This window comes from Pongo pygmaeus, chromosome 2, assembly GCF_028885625.2.
Source record: "Pongo pygmaeus isolate AG05252 chromosome 2, NHGRI_mPonPyg2-v2.0_pri, whole genome shotgun sequence".
Classification (NCBI taxonomy): Eukaryota; Metazoa; Chordata; class Mammalia; order Primates; family Hominidae; genus Pongo; species Pongo pygmaeus.
Window position 1 is genome coordinate 14,016,200 of NC_085930.1, and position 18,405 is coordinate 14,034,604.

Consider the following 18,405-nt stretch of genomic DNA (forward strand, 5'->3'; position numbering starts at 1 on the left):
AGCTCTGCTTAAGTGAGAACATGCAGTATTTGGTTTTCTGTTTCTGTGTTAGTTTGCTAAGGATAATGGCCTCCAACTCCATTCATGTCCCTGAAAAGAACATGATCTAATGCTTTTTAATAGCTGCATAGCATTCCATGGTGTATGTGTACCACATTTTCTTTATCTAGTCTGTCATTGGTGGACATTTAGGTTTATTACCTGATTTTTCCATTGTGAATAGTGCTGCAGTGAACATGCGCCTGCCTGTGTCTTTATAATAGAATGAATTATTTTCCTTTGAGTATGTACCCCGTAACAAGATTGCTAGGTTAAATCGTATTTCTGTCTTTAGGTCTTTGAGGAATCAACACACTGTCTTCCACAATGTTCAAACTAATTTACATTCCTACCAATGGTGTTTAAGTGTTCCTTCTTCTCCACAATCTTGCCAGCATCTGTTATTTTTTGACTTTTTAATAATAGCCCTTCTGCCTGGTGTGAGATAGTGTTTCTTTGTAGTTTTGCATTCCTCTAGGGATCAGTGATGTTGAGCTTTATTTCATATGATTGTTGGCTGCTTGTATATCTTCTTTTGAAAAGTGTCTGTTCATGTCCTTTGCCTACTTTTTTATTGGTGTGTTTGTTTTTTTCCTTGTAAATTTAAGTTCCTTGTAGATGCTGAATATTAGACCTTTGTGAGATGCATAATCTGCAAAAATTGTCTCTCATTCTGTAGGTTGTCTGTTTACCCTGTTGATAATTTCTTTTTCTGTGCAAAAGCTCCCTAGTTTAATTAGATCCCATTTGTCCATTTTTGCTTTTGGTGTCTTCGTCATGAAATCTTTGCCCTCGCCTGTGTCCTGAGTGGTATTGCCTAGGTTGTCTTTCAGGGTTTTTATAGTTTTGGCTTTACATTTAAGTCTTTAATCCATCTTGAGTTAATTTTTGTATATGGTGTAAGGGAGGGTCCAGTTTCAATCTTCTACAAATGGCTAGCTAGCAGAACTATCATTTTTAATGATGACTGTTTAAGTTTAATGTGTATTCTAGATCACAGAAGTAAAGATGGAATTACCTAAATAAGATACACAAATACACACACACATACACACACCGCCCCCCCCACCACGACACCCCTCCACCACACACTAACAGACCTGCACATTCATTATCTATATAGCAATATATCACAAGTCTTTGCCACTCCTGCATTTGGAAAGAGACCAGAGAAAGAAACTGAAAGTTGTAGTTCATAGCCTTTTCTGTGATTCAGGACAATAAAGTAGGCATAATTTAGCCATGTTTATAAAATAAATGGACAGATCTATTTGAGATGCTAGATAGCTATAACCTTAGGTTTTGTGGAGTATAACCAGCAATAAATAAAATTCAATCCATGTAACATAAAAAGGGAAGGATTGTGTTGGAACATTGTGGCAAGCCCTGTGCTGTATAGATCTCTTCAGACTACTAAAATCATAAAACTCTCCTTGCTTTTCAGCAACCGTTCTTACCCTACCAGACATTTGTTCACATTTCCATTAATTAAAACATTCCTTAGAATTTTGAACCTGATATTTTCCGCCTTCAGTATAAATTCTCTTTCCTGGGGTCACTTAGCTCCTGGGCATTATTTTAATCATGGTAATATGAATGGATTGATTAAAGAATTAGATATAAAGTAACATGCTAAATTCATATTCCAAAAACCTACATTATTTCACATTTTAGCCTCTCTTCAGTTGGAATGTACCTTACAATATTGATGTGGTAGTGATATTTTTTCACTTTATTAGAGATATATAAAATAATTCATCTTGAAATGGGTGATGTCTTAGATTTGAAGATACATGGTAACTTACCCGCTCTGCCATCGTTATAGTCGTCTAGTCACTGGAGAACTCTTCTTTTTGTCACTCAATTTGAAACCTCAAGGGTTGTACCTTACAATAAATTTCCTTAGCCTCATCAGTGGGAGTGAAGTGAGTTTAGTGCAGAATGATATAAATGATAGTACTTCTTACATCAAAATCCTTATACTTTGAACAGACACTTTATCAAGTGCCTGAGCAAACACAGCAGCTTTTGAAGTATTTGAAGAGCCATTGAATTTAAGAGTCTTCATGCCTTCACTGTTCTTTAATCTTATTAGTACAGGCCTCTTTCAGAACACTGGCTCTTCCTTGGTTCAAATTTAAGGACATGGATTATAAAATAATGGCTGAAAACTTATCTACTTCAGCCTGTTGATAGATATATCAAATACTTAGGAAGCTCTTGAATTTAAAATAAGAAATCATAATATTTTAAAATGCTATCCAAACTGATAGGGACCTATTTGATCTCCTTTTAAAAAAAAAAAAAAAACTATTAAAAAAATTTTCATTCTTTCCCCACTGTATTTTTTTCCAGTTGAACAAGGTAAATTTTATGGTCCAGTGTTTTGTATTTACTAATAAAATGATCAAATGGACCAAATAAGAAATGGACTAGAACAAGTATAGTAAATATCAGATATTCAGACCTCAACATTACTTTTAGGAATGGCAATCTTGTATGTCTAATCATGTCAGTAATTTAGATGGATATCATTTTATCTGATTTTTCTGTTTTTATTCTTCTCTTGTCATTTTCATTCTGTCCTCTTTATGCTTGGAATGTGATATATTTTGGATATTTGTCCCCTTAAGATCTCATGTTGAAATGTGATTCCCAGTGTTGGAGGTGGGGCCTGGTAGAGGTGTTTGGGACACGAGGGAGGATTCTTCATGAATGGCTTGGTGCCCTCCCCATGGTAACAAGTGAGTTCTCACTCACATGAGAGCTGATTGTTTAAAGGAGCTTCACTCCTCCTCCTCGCTCTCTCTTGCTCCCTTTCTTGCCATGTGACATGCCTGGACCCCTTCTCCTTCTGCCATGATTGTAAGCTTCTTAAGACCCTCACCAAAAGCAGATGCCAGCACCATGCTTCCTGTATGTATGGTCTGCAGAACTGTGAGCCAAAATAAACCTCTTTCCTTTATGAATTATCTCAAATATAACAATATGAAGAATTTCAACCTGAGAAATAAACAAGAAACTGTATATGAAAACACTGCCGTATTCTTGGCATAAAATTGGTGCCACATATAGAGAGTAAAGTAATCAGATCTACATTTGACTTACGCGCACCTCCCAACTCTACCGCTTAACAAGTTGTCTGCCTTTGGGCACAACTGCTCTCCCCTTCCACTTCTGATTCCCTAATTCAGTCTCAGTTTCCTTGCTTTTGAGTACTGTCACTTGTACTTCTAAAACTCAGTCTATGTCTCTTCTTTCCCACAGTCAGAGATTAGCCATACTTAACTATCCTTGGACTGTTGTTAGACTCCTGACTGCTTTTCCCGACTTAGTCTTTCCACTGTCTGTTTTATACTGTTTACAAACCTCCAGGTTAATTTTTTTTTATTGTGATACACTTTCTCAAGAATTTTAAACACTATCACACTTAACCAATAAAATAAGTCTTAAGACCCTAACCCAGCCTTCAAAAGTCTTCATATATGGCTCATCCCTCATATTTTTCTTCCTTGACTCTCCCTCTCATTGCATATTGCTTTTTGCTCTATTTATGCATGTTCGTATGCATGCCTAATCTCCCTTTACAGGCTGTAAGTCACATGTACTTGAAGACCATGTCTTCGTTATTTTTGTTTCTTGCACAATATCTTGTACATTGTATGTACTTAGTAAATGAATGGGGGAGTATAGATAATTTATTGTACTTTCCTCAATTATAAAAAACAATATATGTAATTTGGCTTTTCTTGGTAAGTCAGTGTTGTCATTCTGAATATCATTTTCAAAGTTTTATTGGGAACCTATTATGAGAAGGTCCTCTGCTAGGCATAGGGAGGTAGCTATGGATAACAGATGACCTTTTAAGGTGTCCTGCTAAATTTATCCTGTGTGCTATGTATTGGAAACCATATAACGAAGGTAGTTTAAAATAAGTATACATTGGCTTTGAGTCATATTTTCAGAGATAAATTTTCACAGAAAAAGGATGATGTAGGAATTGTGGTGCTGTGTGGGTCCCGTATCATGTATGTACATATGTGTGCATCTGTGTGTATGTGCGTGCACATGAGAGAGAGTGAGGGAGTACCCAAGTGAGAGAACGTGTAAAACAAACAAATCAGTTGCTCAAATAACCTGCTTGAAAAGGATTTGTTCTAATTCTAAGCAGTATTCCTAAAACATGTAGTTTCCTGATAGTTGAATAATATATGGTAGCAATTCACAATGATAAAGCTCTTTCACATGCATTACCTTTCACTTAGTGTTTAAATTTGTATAAATTTCTGGATTTTAAAGGCCACATTTTCTAAAGGAAGCTATTGTGTTCCCTGGGTAGTGTAGACACGGAACTGGGTGATTGCACAATTGGACACAGAAAATTTTTTTCTTTAAATTATAGGCCAGAGAAACATGTCTAAACCAATGTTTTGAAACTTTCTCTATGGCTTTTATAAGCTTTCCCTTTACGGCTACCAATTATATAAAGTAAGTAGATTCTAACATTTTCAATATGATGATCTCTTTCGGTGTCAAAGAGAAATGAATCCTTATATAGCAATTGTTTTTTTACTGTCCTTTGATTGAGAAAAGTATACACAAAAACTATTAAATTTTGTGACTTTAAAATTGCATTTTTTGGTGTGTGAAGCTCAGTCTGTACTTTATTGGGGGAAAAGCATGTAAAATGATGGACACATGATTTTTATTTTACTGTAACATTGAAAATAACGATTAAATATTATTTAATTCTGTGTCAGAGAAATAATTTTGTTGAGAACATGCTCCTTTACTAAGAAAAAAAAAAAAAAAAAAGCATTCCAGGCATGGTAGCTCACTGATCCCAGCACTTTAAGAGGCCGAGGTGGGCAGATTGCTTGAGCTCAAGAGTTCGAGACCAGCCTGGGCAACATGGTGAAACCCCATCTCTACAGAAAATATAAAAATCAGTCTGGTAGCATGTGTCTGTGGTCTCAACTACTTGAGAGGCTGAGGTGGGACAAATTGCATGAGCCCAGGGAGGCAGAGGTTTCAGTGAGCCAAGATCGTGCCACTACACTGCAGCCTGGGTGACAGCCAGACCCTGTCTCAAAAAAAAAAAAAAAAAAAAGTGCCCCTAAGTAAATGAGGGAATTCTTATTTTTAGTTTTGCAACCTTGAATAATTTTCCTATAACATTTTAAAAATTATAATTCAGGTGACTAAAATGAAAGTGTTCATAGGAGGAATAGTCATCTCTAGTATTAGTGAGAAGTTGAATTTCGTTAGGAAGGGGTTCAGAACATGCTACCCCGAAATATGCCACTTTGGCATATTGATTATTTTGAGCTGAAGCTGTTTGAGAAACAACAGATGCAGAAAGAGCTCTTTGATCTCCTCCTTTCTACCTAAAAGCAAATCATAAAATTACCTATGAAAAAGTTGCCTTTCCTGTGCCAGGAATAGGAGGACATTCTCATCACCAGACATTGGGAAGCCATTCCAAAATAGACCTGTACAAACAAACCTACTAAAATAACCCCTGTCTTCCAACAGTTTCCCCCATATATTTCCTCATTGTTTTCCCACAATTTACTGCCCCCGGCACAAGCTCTTGTGTCTTGTCACATTCCCATAATTGATCATTCATTGTGTAAAAGGCACATTAAATGTTTGGGCCTGATGGTTTCTTTCCTTTTTTCTTTTTAACTTTTAGGTTCAGGGGGTACATGTGCAGGTTTGTTACTGGGTAAACTGCATGTTGTGGGGGTTTGGTGCTCAGATTATTTTGTCACCCAGGTAATAAACATAGTACCTGATGAGTAGTTTTTCCATCCTCACCCTCCCCCAACCTTCTACCCTCAAGTAGGCCCTGGTGTTTGTTGAATTAACGCAGGAACAGAAAACCAAATACCTCATGTTCTCACTTACAAGTTTGAGCTAAACATTGAGTAACATGGACACAAAGAAGGGAACAATATAATCTGCATTTTAATAGTAAAAACATGTACGTTCTTTGAAATACAGTGTCAAACATATATAACAACATAATTTAGTCTTTAGACAATGCCTAATGCATATATAGATTCCCAACCCCTTATAATAATATAACTACTCACTCAGTGAGAACTTACAATAACATGACAAGAAAACTTAAGATTTCTAAGATACCAATGCATATTTAATTGTAGATTTTTGTATCAAGTACCAGTCAGTGATTCTTAACACCTAGGTTGGGAACCATTGCTTTTGATGATATACTTGCTTTATTTAGCCACTGCTATCAAAAGCCTACGTTGTGAACCAGTAATTCATTAATTGATATTTTAATTCAGTTGTTTTTTAAAGTATTCTAGAACATTACTCTCTAAACTGTACTGTTTTAGTTTTTGAAAGGTTTGTCAAAGTATTTTGAAGAACAAAAGCTAAACTTCTATGTTAATAGTTTTTTTTAATTCCACAATATTTCATTATTTGCCATGTCTTTGATTATTTATTTTCATTATCTAGATTTCAGCATTTAATATATTGATAGGCTCAAATCATTTTCAGCTATATTGAGTGACTTTAAATGTCCCTGTGCCTAGTAGTCATCATTTGAATCTCAGTCTTTCTCTCTTTCTCAACTCAGTAATATTCTGATTATCAGTTTCAGTTTGAATTAGAGAAGCCTGACCTGGATTGACTAAAATGGAGGCAACACTACTAGCAAAAGTTTCTGTAGCATGTCCATCTTCATCTCTGACTTAGACAAAGATTTTCAAGGGTTGAAAATGATGGCTCATTTTTCCTTGCTCACAGGTTCTATTAATGTGATAATTTTTGCAGTAATGATAATATACTAATATTTCTGAGATTAATGATATATTTTCCAGGAAATCAAAACAAAAAGCACTTAAACTGTCTGTATTTCTACTTAGGCTAGAAGAAACTTAAGATTTCTAAGATACCAATGCATATTTAATTGTAGATTTTTGTATCAAGTACCATTTCTAGACATTTTGAGCCTGATAAATTTGAACATAATGATAGCTTTTATTAATTTTACGGTAAATATGCTAATACTATCTAACAACTTATTGTGAAAAATCAGATGTTCAGCACAGATGCAACGATGCATTTCTTTTTTGAATATTTTTTATCTGAAGTTGATTCAATTCATAGATGCAAAATCCACAGATATGGAGGACTGACTGTATGTGTTTAGTAATATATCTAGCAGACACATGGAGATAGTATGACTATTAGTAAATATTTAAAAGATGACTACATGTTGAACTTATTCTTTGTGGCTTGTCTTGGTAGAAATAGTATAATCTCGAGCAAAATTTCTATTCAATTTGGAGGAGAATTTATAACAAGTGGAATGGGTTGCTTGAAGAGAAAAGTAGATTAGGTGTATTTCGTCCCAGGCTGGGTGATCACTTGATGAGTCGTGATGGAAGCATAACAGGGATCTCATGAGTGTGTGCAGTAGATAGCCTATAAAGCCCCTTTCAAACATAGAACTATAAAAGAAGAAATGAGTTCTTAGCACAAATTATGATTTAACACTGCTCAAAAACTCACTTCTAAATTGCTCTCTCAGCACATATTTTACAGTGTCTCATTCAACTCCTCAACTGTTGTGAATTCCTTAAGAGCTGTACATTCAAAATTGTGCTAGATTCAGATGCAGCAGAATATGGAGGGCATCAGAGACTGGACCACAGCACTGACTTTTTTTCTGAGGCTTTTGAACATAATGGGCGTCCCTATTCCCTTTTGGTAAGTAAGTTTCTCAACATATTTCCTGCTATTTTAATTTACTCTTTTATTCTTATAGTAATGTTTTTGTTCAAATAAACAACTCTTCAAATAAGCAACATGGAATAAAAGCATGAAGGAAAGGGGTTAGGGAGAGGGGACTACGCTTGTCCAGATGTAATGTGTGTAAAAATTGGGTTTTGGAAAAACTAATCGTAAAGGATATTTAGGGGACAATTGGCAAAAATTAAATATTAATAGGATTCAAAACTGTTTCTCAAGAAATGAGCAGAGGGCAGTTTTTTCGTTTTCTTTCAATTATGAACATTTCTATTCTTTATGCAACAGTTCACTTTCCTTCTGTTCTTGTTTTCTCCATAACATTTTATATTAAGCAGATTTCTACATTATTGACTAGCAAATGAAGTTTAATTTAAAACACCTTAAAAGAGTCAATGAAAAATGTATCTTTTGTTTCATGTAGTAAATTGAAGACTGAATTCATTCTAGTTATAAAATTCTCTGGATTTTTTATATTACTGAATGAAGCATTATACGACATAACTAATTTTTACATTGTGGTGTTCACACAAATAGAATTTTAGAATGTTGCTTTAAACTACTATGTTTAAATTTTTTAAAATATGTAGAATTTAGTAAGTTTCTAGATTCAGAGGAATTCATTATTTAATTTATGGCCATATAGTAGGTTCAAAACCACATCTACCATTCCTAATTCTAGGAGGCACCTAACAAATACATGACTTTGCCATAGCTGTTAAAGTTCTTATTTCATTAAATTCTCTCACTTTTCAAAAGTTTAGATAGAAGTCAGGCATGAGAATCTCTATGGTACCCCTAGGTCTTCCATCTTTCTACTGTTTTCCCACCTCTCAGAGTGATTCCAACACTCCACTTTGTAAGCTGCCATATTATATATAAAAGTGATATGCCAAAGATCATAGCATAAAATCATTGAAAAGAGCAGGGATTACAAAGAGTGAGTTGCTGGATTATGGGTTGTGAGGAAAGTGCAATGGAAAGTCCTATGAGAATTAGGTGTTGCCCTAAATGTATGTGTGTGCATATGGGTGTGTGTTGATGATGACGTTGATACAGCTTTAGATATATTTGGAGAAAGATATGTATTTTTAAGAGAGAGGGCTCAAGGGCACTATCACATTCTTCAAGGAATTATTACTGTGTGAGAACTTTCAATTTTGACACATAAAATAAGATCGATAAAAATAGTTTTGGAAGTTAATACGAATATTACCATAAAGTTCTGAAATAATCAAAAGAGTTAGATGCCCTTAGGGGTTAGGAAAGATGATTCAGCTCACAAAGGGGAGTCACGGGGAAGGAGCAACTGATTGCAATAAAACTGAACTTTCACTGATGGAACTAGACTGAAAGGACTTGGAAAGAGTCAAACAGCAAAATTCTTACATAGCCAGCTTTTCTAAATGTCCGTGTACTCCAACAGGGTTCTGTTATGAGGAATCTGAAGGTACAGTGAAAAGATCACAAAACGCCATGGCACAGGACCTGGAATCCTGACCCTAGTCTGCCATTTACTCACTGAGACATTGAGTAATTTAACTTTTTTTGCACTGCAGTTTCCCCCACCTGTAAAATGAAGATGATTCATATTATCTTCCCTACAGCAAGAGATTCTGAGGAAGCAGAAACTCTTTAACATGCACAAGCTTTTTGGAAACTGTAAAATGCTATTGCACATGTATTTTAAAGTTGTTATTGTCATGGAGAGGCAATTATTATTCAGTAGTTTAAACATGTCAAAATACTAAGTGTTTCGAGGACACGCAATTGAGAATACCTTCTCCCAGCTTTGGGGAAATGATAATCTTAGGTGACGGCTCAGACTCTTTTGAGGTGGGCAGAAAATATCTTGGCATCCTTTCAATTTTGTGAGAGTAAAGATATGCTGGCTTATTTAAAACAAGCCAACCAACCAGTGGCAGCAACATCAGGAAATTACTTTTCAATCACTAATTGAATTGATCTCACCAATGTGGAAAATGCAGTTGTAAATTATCAGTTAGAATAAAGAATGTCTCATAAGTATCAGTAATACATAGAGGAGGACAGCACTGCAAGGACATGGGAAACAGAAAAGAGCTGAATGCTGCCTGCAACAGAATTCTAATCCAATGCAGCCGTGAGATAAGGGCTAGCTCTCTCTTCCCAGCAGCAACATCTTGTTTTCGATGACTACAGTGCTTCAGGAATTACTCGTTTAAATATACCTTTAGGCTCCAGATGATAAGATCACTTGTTTTAATGTCAGATTAAGGGAGCCCACACAGATGAGTAAAATACAGAAAATCTAGGCAAACAGGTTTTCTTTTTTACCTAAGTTATTCAGCAAAGAGCCAGAGGAAAAAAAATCACATTAACAAATGTACCTATTCTAATAATGCTTCATTATAAGAGAACTCCTTATTAAACTGAGTCATATGTGCTGGGATCCAGTGGAGTTGCTTGAACATGATCATAAGTGCTGTAGGTCTTATACCACTTCCAGTGAGATCACTCATACCTCCCATACTCGCAGACTAAAAGGAGGAAGGAAGAACAAAACCCAATTTTTCCTTCTTCCATGAAATTTTTGCCCATCATAACTAGTACACAGCATTTGCTAAAGCTTAATTTGCAAGCTTAATAATCCAAAGGATCTGCTGAATAAGTGTCAAATCTGTTTTCAAAGATAGCAACAAACAGCCCGAAGGAATCTTAAAATAGCCATACATGCTGCAGCATCAGCAGGTACTGCTCTAGTGTTGTCTCTGTGTGCTCCCTCAGTTGAAACTGTGAAGCCAGGGATAACTGCATGTATACCGCCATTGAAATGTATTTGCTAAGGTCAGAGTATGTCAAAAATGTCCAAAAGTGATAGGGCAGAGCTCCGCCAGTCTGCTTTACTGGCAGTTATTGGAAACTCCATTTTAGCACAATCATTTCTCTATATTTTGATTCCTGATACAGGAACTTAATATGTTAACCTATATGTTAATCAGTGCATTGGAGGCAGGGGACTTCCTTTCTCTCCTCTGATTCATAAAACCAAATTCCATGGCACAAATGGGAGAAAAGAGATTATTGAGCCTTAAATGAATTAGATTTCTTTACAGTAACTGAATGATGATGCTGAAAATGAGAATAAAGCAGTAGGTTTAGCACTAATTACTTTGGCAATTAGGTTTCTTATCAATAAGAAGTAGATGTGTTTACTCTCATTCTAAATTTGGAGGTTCAAAAGTAGACTTGATTTAAATATAGGATTTGGCATAGATGTATCATTTTTACTGCCCCTCAGTTATAAGTTTTAATACAACTTAACAGTTGGAAAATATCTTTTGCTCTATTCAAAATTATGAAAATAGTTTTTTAGAAGAAAGAAATTCTTGATTTTTAGTTTACTTTTTTAATGTATATTAGTTAGATGAGCTAATATACATTTCTATACAGAAATACTAGCGTCACTTTTCTCCTAACCCCAATGCAAAATAATGAGAATTAGAATACAAGAATAAAATTTATTTTTTCTTAGAAAAGTATTTTATGAACTAAAGCATGTATGTGAAAACTAAAATTATTTTATATCATTTTATTTTTCAAAAAACTGTGATTTTTATTATGAAAAAGAAGTGTGTATGTAGACTATGAAAGAATCTGATGACTTTTTCATTGAATGATGTTTTGTTTGTTTTTTGTGAGACGGAGTCTCACTCTGTTGCCCAGGCTGGAGTGCAGTGGCGTTATCTTGACTCACTGCAACCTCTACCTCCCAGGTTCAGGCACTTTTCCTGCCTCAGCCTCCCGAATAGCTGGGATTACAGCCGCACACCGCCATGCCCAGCTAATTTTTGTATTCTTAGTAGAGACGAGGTTTCATCATGTTGGCCAGGCTGGTCTCAAACTCCTGACCTCAGGTGATCCACCTGCCTTGGCCTTCCAAAGTACTGGGATTACAGGCGTGAGCCACTATGCCTGACCCACTGAATGATGTTTTCATTCTACCAGAATTATATGTGTATGTGCTATTTCTAAACTTAACAATTTCTAAAGGAATTTTTTAATTACCCTTTAAAGTATTAAATATTTTTTAATTTTAAAATTTTCTTTTTTTAAATATTTGACGCTGTGTTTTCAAAAATTGTGTAATTAAATTTTGCAAGTCAATTATTAGTCCTAGAGGAAAATATAGTCCTAGAGGAAAATAACATTTTGCCTGAATGACATAAAATAGACCATTGTGTGAACAGTTATTTTCTTAGCCACACTCATGGTTAGCGAGTCAATTAAGTCATTAAAGTCGTCAAAATAACTGAGTAGATTAGCATGCATTTGACTCTCTTAATAAATGAGTTGGATCGTACTGTGCTATTCTGATTCTTTGTGAAGAGCAGACTATTAATATAGCTAGAAAAAAATGAAACTCATGGCTGTATACTACGTTGTCTTATGTTCTTAAGGCGATTCTAGGTATCAAATGTTAGGGCTTACAGGCTAATAAATGAGCATATGAGATATGTTTATCAGCATGCATATTATCATGGATGATAAGTGGTTTCTATATACAGGTACATCAATATACTTTTTATATTTAAATATACTTAAATGACTGTGTTTAAATCTACTTAAATGTGTTCATGTTTCTTTTCTCTTGCCATATTAATCAAAACTGTTTTATAAATTAAAATGATAAAATGAGAATTACAGAGCCAATACTTAGACTAAATTTTAGGAACCCCAAATTGTTCATGTCTGTAATTGTCTCATCATAAGGGTTAGCTCTGATTATCTTACGTTCTTTAGTATAATTAGTAGTAATTTTCTAACCACTAAGAAAATTGATTTACATACTCGGAAGAAAACTCAAAATTCCATAAATAGCCATAGTTAAGAAAAATCACTGGCTTAGGGAAATTCTTCCATGTTGCCTATACCACAAGAGCTCTGGAGCAATATAAACACATTCTGGTAATTAACAGTGCAGTGAAATATATGTATATTATTACAAAGTATTTCTGTTAATGATACTGTACAATTGTGGACCAAAGGGGTTTTTTTAGCATATTGCATTAAGAGGTCTCTAAGTATGACGGAACTGTCATCATAAACCTCCTTACATAAAAAGACCAGCATCAGTTAGTGAGTATTCTTGAAGCATTTTTTAACCATTAAATGCCACAATGGGAATATATTGCGGTGCATATGTTACAAACCTGGAACTTTGTTATGGCATCCTTTAAAAAAAAAACCCTCGGCTGGGCGCGGTGGCTCACGCCTGTAATCCCAGCACTTTGGGAGGCCGAGGCAGGCAGAACAGCTGAGGTCAGGAGTTTGAGACCAGCCTTACCAACATGGAGAAACCCCGTGTCTACTAAAAACACACAAAAAATTAGCTAGGTGTGGTGGCACATCCCTGTAATCCCAGCTACTCGGGAGGCTGAGGCAGGAGAATCACTTGAACCTGGGAGGCGGAGGCTGCGGTGAGCCAAGATTGCACCATTGAACTCCAGCCTGGGTAACAAGAGCGAAACTCCTTTGAGAAAGAAAAAAAAACCTCTTAAATTTAGACAAGCTAAAATGCCAAAACATCAAAGAGTAAGACTGGTTCTAAATTATCATTATGTAATTATTATTATATTTCATTAATGAAATAGAGTTTATGAATGAAACAGTAGATATCACAATTGCATAGGACCCAAATCTGAGATATGTCACTATAACACGCACTAACAGAGACCTGTCATTATTTATCCTAGGCCTGTCTAATGTGTTTCATTGCAACTTTCCCAGGAACCTTGGACTTATCAGAGTCTTTTTACCTGCATTGTAGGACAATACTCTATAAGAGAAATGTTTTCAATGTAGAGGGAACTGAAATTCTTTTGTCCAGTTCCTGGTTCTACTGAAATGTTTAGATTGGTTTTCATTTTTAGATTGCTCATGGCAGAACAATTTAGAACCATTCGAATTGAACCTTCTGTCCCACTGATTAGTTAAATCCAGTTACTGTGATCCCCAAAATGAAATATGTAGACTATGACCAGCTGCGGTGGCTCACGCCTGTAATCTCAGCAATATGGGAGGCCAAGGTGGGCAGATCACCAGGTCAAGAGATTGAGACCATCCTGGCCAACATGGAGAAACCTCATCTCTACTAAAAATACAAAAATTAGCTGAGTGTGGTGTTGCGTGCCTGTTAATACCAGCTACTCCTACTCAGGAGGCTGAGACAGGAGAATGGCTTGAACCCGGGAGGTGGAGATTGCAGTGAGCTGAGATCACACCACTGCACTCCAGCCTGGTGACAGAGCAAGACTCCATCTAAAAAAAAAAAAAAAAAAAAAAAAAAAAAAGGAAGAAAGAAAGAAAGATGTAGACTAGACCTCCTAATAAGTACATGGGAAACTCCTTTAGAAGGGTAGGTCACTTTATCAATTTGTACATGTTTTGCTAAGATGTAGGGAGGGAATGGGTTGAATCAGGCTGTTTTTTGTTTTTTTTTTTCTCCTTCTTTGCTTTGGTTCGTGTTCATTTTGTCTGTAGCTTGATTATGGAAATGTGCCCTCCTTTGGACTGGGTCTGTCTGGATCTTTGGTAATAGTCCTGCTTTATTCATGGATAACTCCAGCTTCCTTTTATTGAATCAGTCTCATAACATCTTACGTATGACAAAGAGAAAACATTGCATGGAAAGGATTGCATTAGCAGTGAAATTCTGATGTGATATGATAGTTATGAGATATTAAATACAATGTGTAAATTCTAGGGAAACAGTTTGCAGCACTGAAATACATGGTTTTCTCACACTTAGTGACTACATGGATGTAATATTTATCTTTTTGGAAATACTGTATTGCAAAACAGACCATGAGACATTGAGCTACACAGCGACTGCTGGCATTTGTTAATCTTTTGCAGATGACTTTCATTTCCTAAATCACTATTACTTTGAATGAAGATTAGAAAAACTGTTCTCTAGCCATTAAATCCAGAATATAAATTTAAGTGCCACCATTTTAAAACTGCTTTAACTTTTGATGTTAAAAACTAACCAACTGTATCAATATGTCTGATTTTTTTAAGAGTAGTATGGGTTCTTTATTGTGAAACCTTAAGAGAAAACATTTGTAGAGTTGAGATGCATTGGACATACAAGTCTCATTCAGTGAAAATCAACTGTTCTATTTCTTTGATTTTTTTCCTAAAGTCATGTTTGCTTTGCACCTTCATTCTGGTTCTAACCTCTGAAAGCTTTTTTTTTTTTAAACCATCAGGCAAGCTTTCATTTAGAGATAAAGTGACTGAAAATAGTAAAATATCAGCAAAGTCAGAAATGAAGACAGATTGTCACAATGACAACCATCTACAATATTATTTTTACTGTTTGCTTTGTTAATACTTAGATATGTTGTTTGAACTAGCATATAAATAAGCATTAAGCAATTCAAATCACTTCTCAATTTTATAAAAAAATTTCAGATATATTAGATAATATCTTGTTAAATACGCACCTATTGATCCACTATTATTCCTTCATTCATTGTTCATTTTTTTAATTCAGTCATCAACATCTGCCTTGTTCAATGGCACCAACTGAGAGTTAGAAATAAAACGTATGACTTCTGCCTTTGTAAAGCTCATAGTCTAATGAGGGAAACAGATGGTAAACTTGAAAAATCATTCACAAATTGTGTTAAGTGTTCAGAAAGAAACGAAAAAGCTGCCATGATTGGAAAAGAAGAACTTATCATATCTAGGGTTGTCAAGGAAAGCCTCTCCACATAGCTGGGATTTTTCCAAGAGATAAGGAACCAGCAAGGCAAAGAGTGTTTACAGCAGAAGGCACATCATAGGCAAAGATCCAACAAAAGGGAGTGTTTGTTGTGTCCAAGGAACTGAAAGGCTCCTGTGGCTAGAGTGTAGTGGGTGAAGATGCAAGCAAGGAGCTGAGCTGGGATATCAGATTTAGGCAGGGAGGAGCGAGTCAGGGCTGTGCACGCCATGGAGAGAATCTGAATCCTAGTTTAAGTGCAGTGGCAAGCTGATTCATTGGTTTAAATTGAGAGTTAGGATTCCTTATATTACATTTCAGTTTTTGTTCTTGAAAGGAAAAAAACAAAGACAAGATTAAAAATAAGCGTCTTGATGCAAAACCAGTGCCTTGTATATTGCTTTTCTTCATCTAAGTGAAGTAGTAACATTGCAAACTGTAGGGCAGGCTTCCTTCACCACCTGATAGAGCCTCAACACGGCAGTAACCGGGCCATTCACATCATTCTTGTGTAAGGAGCATTGGTTTTCATTAAGTCGTATGGAGCCCTCTAGTGGTGGTTGCTTTATGGTAGTCATGTTGCAGCTAGAACTGTTGAAACTGTGAAATTGAGCCTTCTAAGAGCTTGTAAAATTGTAAAGGTAACTGTAACTTTAGGCAGATGTGAGACTGCGTCATGCCTATGTTTCTTTGACATAATGACAGGCCGTTTGGTACTTTCTTCAATTGCACTGACATAATTGTTTTGACGTAGGTGTACATTCCAAGCAGAGTGGCCCTCATCCTTCAGAATATGGATCTGCTGAATTGAAGAGGCCTGATTTCAGCTCCACCAGATGCAGATTTGTGTTTTGTTTTCTTGTTATCACTGTCCCACAGCTTATAACATGTATGCTTTTCAGAATACAGTTGTCTAGCAAAACCATCAGGTGTCTGAAATTCAATATTGGTTTATGCAAATACAGCAAACTTTTATTTAAGTAGATGGGAGAATATGTTTAAAATATTAGGAATCCTTGACCATGTTTTCAAGTCATCTTAGCAGCTAGGATTCTCAAATGGAAGTGTTATATATAATATGTTAAAAACATTTTGCTTTCCTGGCTAATTATTTGATCCTATTAAATTCAAATTTGAATCATTTGTCATGTATGATTATTTCTGTTAAATGTACACAGTATTTAAGATGGATATTTGGTGGCTCTATTTGTTCTGATATCTTTTGGTGTAAATTATGAGGTACCAAGATTGTTTCTTTGTTTTTTTTTTTCAAATTGTGTTTAGAAATAATGTAATAAATACGCAGTAGTGATATAAAATAAAGAATTATATCCAAGATAATATAAAAGCCATTACGTATGAACTCATCCATGTCTCGTTTTGTGTAAGTTTCATTTTGTGATCGCTTGTCCACCAAGTATCTTGTTAAATGCCAGTACCTCAGTCTTTCTGAAGCCCTGAAATGCTAATTGTAGCATTTCAGAAAATGTCTTTCATTTCAATCAATAAAAAGCTTTTGTAAAATTGCCTTTGCTAATGTTTATTTTGCAATGCTATTATAGGGCTTGATTATAAATGAATGTTATTGTGCCTTATCTCAACTCTAATACCTTCTCCGCATACATTCACATCTACATGTTGGACTAGGAAGCATGGAGATTAATATTTTTTTTTTAGGCACAATTTTGTAACTTGAAATCACACTAACCAATTTTGATATCTAAGCTACTCCTTCGTTGTAAACGTGAACACTTTTAGAAGCTAAATTAAGTATCTCCACTCAGTAGAATACTTCTTCATGAATTTGCTCCTTGGTTAATTAAATACCAGGACACAGGTCTAAGATCATTGATTCATAACTGAGAGATTATAATGCACTTATGGGACATAAAGTATCTGCTACTTTTTTAAAAAGAACTAATTTTTCCTTAATATTAATACTGACTGCTTGTTTTTTGTTTTTAGCCCGATTATTTGCAGTTAATTAGAAATGAGTTCTTTCATTAAAAACTCAGTAGGAGAGATAAGCAGTAGAAACATTTTTTATAGCCAAGCCTATACTGTATATTAACCATCATCCTTAAACTGTTTTTAAATAAAGCCTTGAGTATCTAAGTGTGAAAGGTGTTATTTACTTTAACTTCTAAACAGAATAGTAGTTTGATTTCCTGAAAGAATCAGCAGTGTCAGCTGATAATGATACGTGCTGGGGAAAATTACTGAAAGTCATCTGTAATAGTTTTCCCATTGCGTGGACGTTATTAATATCTTAGCACTGGCATGATCCATGTACTGTGACAGTTATTGATAAAAACACAACATAGAACCATGGAGCCTGATATTTCATGTTCTAGTTTATAGTTCCTTAATTTTGCATGTGTTCTATATGAAGAGATATACTGTTTATTAGGTATGGTTTTTAAATTACAATAAATTACTTAACACCTAGAACACATTTACTTTTCATTTTGACCTCTGTGGCAAAGTGAGGAAGAACGGACTAATTATATGCCTTATTTTCATTATATTGATTGATTTTGCTAATAGGTTCTTTAGATTTCACAGTCTAAAGTTAGGATTTAACAATGTAATGTAAGTTAATTGCCCCTGTCAAGTGCCCTTCTCCCCCACCCAGAAGATCAATAAATGCATATTGCTAGGTAGGAATTACAAAAACCCATACAAACAAATAAAATATTAAGAGTCCAAAATGGAAAGCAGTTGGGTTATATCACAGCATAGCTGACCTTTATGGAACATTCTAATATTCTAATATTTTTTACTGAAGGACTTTTCATTTGTGTATCAGTAACATTTTCATTGTTATGTCA

The 18,405-nt window shown here is 35.1% G+C and overlaps 1 protein-coding gene across 6 annotated transcripts in view; it reads left to right on the forward strand.

Moving 5' to 3' along the window:
* The window catches only part of GBE1 (1,4-alpha-glucan branching enzyme 1), a 278,483-nt gene extending 261,385 nt beyond the window's left edge, over positions 1-17,098 (forward strand). For 5 of the 6 annotated variants that reach the window (XR_010125659.1, XR_010125660.1, XR_010125661.1 and 2 more), the window contains one exon: positions 7,607-7,768. Coding sequence is in view for 1 of the 6 variants with exons in the window: in XM_054483743.2 (XP_054339718.1) it covers positions 7,668-7,785; positions 16,329-16,385 (175 nt within the window). In the remaining 5 variants the exon portion in view is untranslated. Of the gene's footprint in view, positions 1-7,606; positions 7,786-16,328 lie in introns of those variants that run through there. The other variant, XM_054483743.2, reaches the window with a different exon arrangement.
* Positions 17,099-18,405: the final 1,307 nt, after the last annotated feature.